The following is a 7,197-nucleotide window of genomic DNA, read 5'->3' as shown; positions in this document are numbered from 1 at the left end:
AACTACAAAACTATCATAAAAATAACTTAATTGCAAAAATACATATTTAGTCAACAAATTTCAGTTTAAAAAACTTTATATAATTTAGACTTAATACCTCAAAAATCTCCGACCTTTTAGCCCCTTTTCAATTCTATCCTGACGTTGAAAACTAATTAATTTTACCCTATTTTGCATTTTCTCGTTTCACTTGTACCCTAGTTTTTTAATTTTTCATAATTTTTTATTCAAATGATGAAATCGTGTAATTAACTAAGTTTAAAGATAAAATTAAATTTATTTCCATTCAAAAAAGTACAAATAAGTCTTTTATTTTTAAAAACTAACTAAAAATCACAATCAAAATTAAAAATAATTTAAATTCTTAATTAATTTACCTAAATCTAAATAAATTTCAACATATACAATTAATATATGCTAGATATAGAGAACATTTTTTTAATTTTTTTGAAACGAAAAAAACATCAATTTAATATTTTAGGGTACAATTGGAACTCAAAAATGCGAAATAACGTAAAATTGACCAGTTTTCAACGTCAGAGTAGGATTGAAAAGAGGCTAAAAGATCGGAATTTTTTAAGACATTAGGTCTGGCCTTTATAATACAAACTACTACCATTTAGCAATTCTTTATCACGACAATAATTCTGTAGTTTTCTATTACAACAATCATTTAGTAGTTCTGACTATATTTTTAACTTACCTATTAATGGATTTTCAATTTTATATTTTATCTGGTTCAAATAGGATGAATTGTTTTTTCATTATTTTCAAAGAACCGGACTGCAAAGACCATTAGCTTTTTCTGAACCAACTAAATCAATCGGACTAGAGTTCGTTCTTAAAATAATATTGAAATGTAGTGTTTAAAAAATTAAACTATACCGATTTCATTCTTAAAACACTAGCTACAACTAATGTTTTATAAATAAAGAGTCGTGACCTACTTTGATTAAAAAAAAGGCGGAAGCTTTGACAAGAAGCAGACGGCTTTCTCGTTGTGGACCAACCGGTTCAACCAAAATATAGAGGTCAGAATACCAGTTTGTAATCTTGACTAACCTGTAAAAACCGATTTAATAAAATATAAATATAAATCTTTTATAACGAAATTAGTTAGATCATCTTATTGAATACTTACTTAAAATACTTAGGAAAAAAAAAACTTAAAATACTTACACTATTTTTTATGAAAAGAATGTGATTTTTCACCGGTCACTGTCTTCCTCATTTGAAAACACAATTTAAATTTTAGAGAAAATTTTGGAGCATAGATGATAAGATTTAAATAAAAAATGTTGATACCCAATTTTAAAGGCCTAATAAAGAATTCAAACCTTTACGACTTGTTGTAATTTTATCCAAATCTTTCAATTTTTACAATAATATATAAATTGCATTTTTTTATTGCAATAATATCCAAATTGTATTTTTTTTTGCAATAATAACCAAATTGATGGCTACTTATTGTTTTCAATTAAGATATTTGGATATTATTGCAAAAATTAAAATATTTAGATAAAATTATAATAGGTAGTAAAGGTTTGAACCTTTTTTGCCATAAGCCAATTTTAAACTATCCTAACCAAGTTGGTATTGCCATAAACTGTATTAAAATTTAGGCCTAATGGTAAAAAAAAACCAAACCTTTACGACTTGTTGCAATTTTACCCAAACCTTTTAATTTTTGTAATAATATCCAAATTGCATTTTTTTTTGTTACAATAATATTCAAATTACATTTTTTTATAGCAATAATAGTCAAATTGGTGGCTAAACTTGTTATTTTCAATTAAAATATTAGGCTATTTTTTTTATGTATAATAATATAGTAAAAGTCCTAAAAATGACAAAAAAACTCAAAAAAATTCACATAAAAAGTGCAATTTGGATATTATTGCAATAAAATAATGTAATTTGGATATTATTGCAAAAATTAAAAGGTTTAGATAAAATTGCAACAAGTCGTAAAGGTTTGATTTTTTTTACCATTAAGTCTAAAATTTTATTTTAAAAGTATCATGTATAAAACTATAAAAATAAAATAAAAAATTCAAAATTCAATCAAATAATAAGTGAAGTTAGATTAAAATTCGCAGTAAAATTGAGCAGTTAAACTTTTTAGTTGAATTTGTAGAAAAACGAAGAAAAAAGTTACGCCTAAAAAGTATCATGATTGGTTCAGGCTAGTCTGCAAACTACAAAGAACAAAGAACAACGATTTTTTTTTTTGAAGAATCAGATTTAAAAATGGATCCTCTCCCTCAAGTGATGTAGATGGATGAAATTGAAAGAAAAATCTTGAATTTAAAATTTAAACAATTCTCCCATTCAATTAGAAACAGCCCCACTTTGCTCAACCATACCAAACACACATTTCTTGCTGCATTTTAAACTCAACAAAGTCATTATCATCCCATTTTTCATATTCTATTACAAGCTTTAGTCAATATCATGCCATTTCATTATTCATTTTACTTCAGACAACTGATATTTCCGTATGCTTAGAGATGCTAAAACGATTAGGAAAAAGACAATCTCATTTAGCAAACATTTAGGCAATTTTAAGAGATTATTTAAACACGAATTCAACAACGACCAAAGATATTTATCGATTGAGCATATATTCAAACTCATCTCTACAATTATAAAAATTCATTTTCTGTATGTCGAAATATCTTATAGAAACATTATACAAATTGAACTCAAGCTTTATTTGAGCTCGAATACGACCCATTATTCTCTACAGGGTATAGGTGAATATGATAAATGAGTCTTGCCTTCACCATGGGAGGATAAGGTTTAAGATAATACCTGTAGATATCCAAAATATATATTTAAAATGATAAACTCTAAATCCTAAATCCTAAAAATAAAGGTGATAATTGATATGATATTGTAAATGTTGGACAACAGTCTATGATCATAGATTTGATTTCTCCCACAAACGTTACCCTTTTCAATTATATATAAAAAGAAGTTACATGGCTAAAGTTCATAAATACAGTTTATAATACACAGTAACAATGATAATGTTTGATAAAAGAAAACAATAATAATGTTTGACAAAAAAATAATAATAATAACGTGATTTTAGAAACTGGCATTGGACGCCTTTGTTAAAACTAGGAATAATGACCACACCTGATGGATAGACCCTGTATATCTTTCGGCCTCACAATCTCACCTGCCTAGAGCTGAGCATAGACATTTAATTATGTCTTAAGTTTAAACCAAGAATCCGCAATAAACCCGAGTTTTTATAGGTGGATTTGGACTTATTATCATATATTTTTCATATAAACTCAAAAATCCCGACCGGAGCCTGTATATATAGTGCAAGGACCGGACCTTGATAGCAAATACGAGATCGGAACCGGGCTTGGGCTTGCATCTAAAATAATCAAGCCCAACTAGCAAGGCTTGAGTCCGGTCCACTACTGACGGACAACTAGTTCAAAATTGAACATATCAGATCAATTCAACCGGCCGATCTGCCCGGCTAACATCTTTCCCTTTTTTCATTATTTTTTAATTGATTTGATCAGTCCAAATCTCTATCAAACCCGGTTTGACCAAGTTTTTGATTTGTTTCCCCCCCTTCGGACCACACAATACAACGCTGGTTTCACACCTTTATAATCAACAAATAAACCGAATAAATTACAACATGCTCCTTGAGTACAACATTTTTGTACAATCTACAAACCACAAGTCAACTAATGAACTTTTATGTACATGTGGTATCATTAAGCTAATTGCTGATTTTCTTGTCAGCAAGATGAGCAAAGCCTAAGTAAGCTAGCAATCTGATAATCAAACATCTCTTACCTTGAGCCTGACATCTGTAAATGACGTTGGCGATTTTATTGGGCTCCCTGGAACAGAGCTGAATTTGCGGACCATGACCTTGAAACATGGCAAAAATATTATGTAGAGTGCAGCCAATATAAAGGGTGCTGCAACAAGCCATCCCATCAACTGCAAAATAAGGTGTCGTCAAGTAGAAACAAGCACATTTTGTTGTTATAAATGCACTCATGTAAAGTAAGACACTTCTGCAACGATGCATCACTTGAAGAATTTAGGATTAAACGCAAATAAAATCATTGAACTATAGCGCGTTTTGTAATTTCAATAAGAACTTCTAAAATTTGCATTTCAAAACACAAACTTTGTCTTTTTAGAATTCAAATCACCGATTGAAGATCTGATCCATCAGTGCTCATGTTGCTCATGTTGAACGCATCCAAAAACGGAAGACATGATAAAATGGATTACGGCATCAATACCAGCATTGAATGATCAAATTTTCAATTTGTGATTCGAATTGCAAAAAATTAAAGTTCACGTCTCAAACTGCAAAAAAATTTAGAAGTTCGTGTTGCAATTTCAAGGAGTACTTTTGATAGTTTTACTTGCATTTAAGCCGAGAGTTTATCTAAAGAATTTTTTTTGACATGCTGGAGTACCTGAGCTGCTGAGCAGGAGCGCAAACTTTATTTTGACAGGAAATTTAGTGAAAATAAGGGAAATAATCATAGCTCATAGGTAAAGATGGCATGGTCTGATTGGAACAACCTAACTTTATTGTGTAGTGGAAAGGAGAAATTAAACTAGGATTTCCAAAATGAAACTTGAAATCCATCATAAGAATATTACCCAGAATTTATCATTTTCTAGCCTCGTCTATGAAAATAATAACCTAAACCACAAGCTATGAGGAGCACAGAAAATGCATATAAGATCTGTCAACATCTTGATAGCCAAGTCACCAAACTTGGACAATCCAAGTCATCCAAAGCTTTAAGCTGAAGAGCTGAACAAGATAAGGAATGACCCCTTAGTTCACGGATTTCAGATATAAGATTTGAGATGGGCTCTTTATTTCATGGGGGTAATTCACACCACAATACTCAATCTACTGTCTATAGATACATTTTTTATTAGTGCTTTGCTTTTGATAGGATTACTATATTGAAGAACAGAGCTTGCGCCATGTAATAATAAGTTACCTCAGAGACTAAAAAGAATAGGAATTTCGCAGAAAACAAGAGAAACCATCTTATGTCTTGCACTCTACCTGCCACTAATTTTCTATGCATAAGCAACTCTCTTTTGATGCTACTGTTAAGACTTCTGTACTGCTCAATTGTTCATACCATTTTGATTCTTATTCCTGATTTCAAGATGTAGTTCAAACAAAAATGGCTCCCCAGCAAAAAATAAAATAAAAATCAAAAACAGTGAAATGTAAACCATAATAGAGATGCCAATTTGGTAAAGAGAGTGATGGTTCAACATAAAATTATTCGTAAAATTTGTGGATCATATGCATATAAAAATACTGTCAACTAATTGAACTTGAAGAGAACAAACTTGGATACTTACCGCATGGGCAATGCTTAATAAGACTTCATGTGAAGCCTGGCCTGTCAAAACCTTCTTCAGTGCATCAGATGTTAATGGAAATTGAGGCCCACCAGAAATAAATTCACCAAATCGCAAGAAGGGCACCACAAGGCTTGAAAGAAAAACATATAATCAGCATTAAAAAATATAGGGTGTGCATGAAGAGCTAAAATGTGTAAACAAACAGAAGAACTAATAAATTAAGCTAACATCATGTGGAGGTCTTGTACGTTAAAATTTCCTTTTGCAATGAAATAACCAAGAACCAAGTAACAGGCAACGTCCTTAACCACCTCAGCACGGAATCATAACAAATTGGACAATAGAGGAAAAGAAAATGAAGAGAAACCATTATTGTATATTTATAATAATTCAACAACTTACATGAACCTTGTTTATATGCATTTGAGAATTCATATCCACATGGAACATTAAAGATGAATGTGATACAATGAACTACAAGTAGAAAGTACCTCAGCTCAATGGGAGTTGCAATGAAGTTAGCTAACATTACGCTTGGAGCATGGCATAGAGACCCAAGCAAGGCAATCATCATTCCACATAGCAAAACAGTCACTCCTGAAAGTGACAACATTAGTTCATTCAAAAAATCCTGGTTGCACTCAATAACTTTTGGGGCTAATCATTTCTAAACACAAAGCAGTAGGTACAGTCAGTACTAGCATTAGCTAATATTGAAAAGCCATATCATTCCGTTCTCTTTCACAAATCATAATTAAAAATTGACAAACCATATCATTTCATCAAAAAGCTTGCTTTCCTGTATTCAAAATTTACTAGTTTGTGTAATTTTTGATCTTACACGGCTTTGGTTTTGTTCTTACTAAAAATATGTACCCAAATCATCTTTTAAACAACATTTCAATCAAGCTGGTCAAGAGTAATGCTCGTGCTTACAAAACAAATACATGTAAAGCTTCCATTCAATTTACATATAAAACAGAACTTCAAAAGAAAATTCAAAACTTCAAATAAGAAATTGATTACCACATATAGGAAAAATTCCAAGAGTAATCCCAAGAGCAGCAGAGAACGCCAGTTGCTTGGGCTCTGTACTCCTGCAACAAATTAATCAATTAAATAACATTTAAATTATAAGAATCTAAAACTAAACCCTAACACAACATTTCACATAAGATTGAAATGAAAAATAGATAGATAAATAAAAAGAAAAGGAAGAAAAGAACCTGCTAAGGATTTGATAGAGAGGATCAACGATCTTCAATTTCAACCAGTTATTCAATCTGATAATCATCGATAACACTGCCATTGAGCTACTTCAACTACAACTCCAATTTCCTTTTCAATTTGAATCTTGAATCGGACAAATCATCATTCTAAATTAATTTAATTCTCCAGACAACAACACAATTAAACAGAGATTCCTTTCTTGGTTCACTAAAAAAACAAATTAAATAAACAAGGAATCCAGTGATAAAATTACAATATTATTTATAAAAATTAGGAATCGTGCGTGATAACTAGAGGAAGAGAATGAGAAAGGTAGTTAAAGCAGTGGATAGATCCAACGGACAAATCTTTTACGGGACTAATGTGATTGGCAAACAGGATTTAGCCACGTTGAAGTAAAATGTACATGACGTGCACTGATGATAAGTGATAATTACTCGCCAGCTAGCAACATTTTATTTACGTGACATTACTTGCAGTTTTTGTATTTCAGAAATGAATTTTCGAATAATACCAATCTTTATAATTTTATTTTGTATCATTTTGATACAGTTATTTTCACTTTTATTTTAA

General features: G+C 30.5%; 1 protein-coding gene across 2 annotated transcripts; it reads right to left on the bottom strand.

The window, feature by feature from the left end:
* Positions 1–2,542: 2,542 nt before the first annotated feature.
* LOC126665321 (uncharacterized) lies at positions 2,543–6,963 on the bottom strand. 2 transcript variants are annotated; one of them, XM_050358087.2, is made up of 6 exons: positions 6,621–6,963; positions 6,421–6,491; positions 5,886–5,991; positions 5,392–5,524; positions 3,832–3,981; positions 2,543–2,814 (listed from the first exon to the last, which is right to left on the bottom strand). In XM_050358087.2, the coding sequence occupies exons 1-6, from the start codon at positions 6,701–6,703 to the stop codon at positions 2,803–2,805; spliced, it is 555 nt and encodes a 184-aa protein (XP_050214044.1). In that variant the 5' UTR covers positions 6,704–6,963; the 3' UTR covers positions 2,543–2,802. The 2 variants fall into 2 exon arrangements, with proteins under 2 accessions (XP_050214044.1, XP_050214043.1); XM_050358086.2 differs by lacking the exon at positions 2,543–2,814 and having other exon boundaries at positions 3,616–3,981; positions 6,621–6,960.
* Positions 6,964–7,197: the final 234 nt, after the last annotated feature.

This window comes from Mercurialis annua, linkage group LG1-X (assembly GCF_937616625.2).
Source record: "Mercurialis annua linkage group LG1-X, ddMerAnnu1.2, whole genome shotgun sequence".
Classification (NCBI taxonomy): Eukaryota; Viridiplantae; Streptophyta; class Magnoliopsida; order Malpighiales; family Euphorbiaceae; genus Mercurialis; species Mercurialis annua.
Note: the sequence above shows the minus strand (reverse complement) of the source record. Positions and strands in the feature narration are given on the sequence as shown.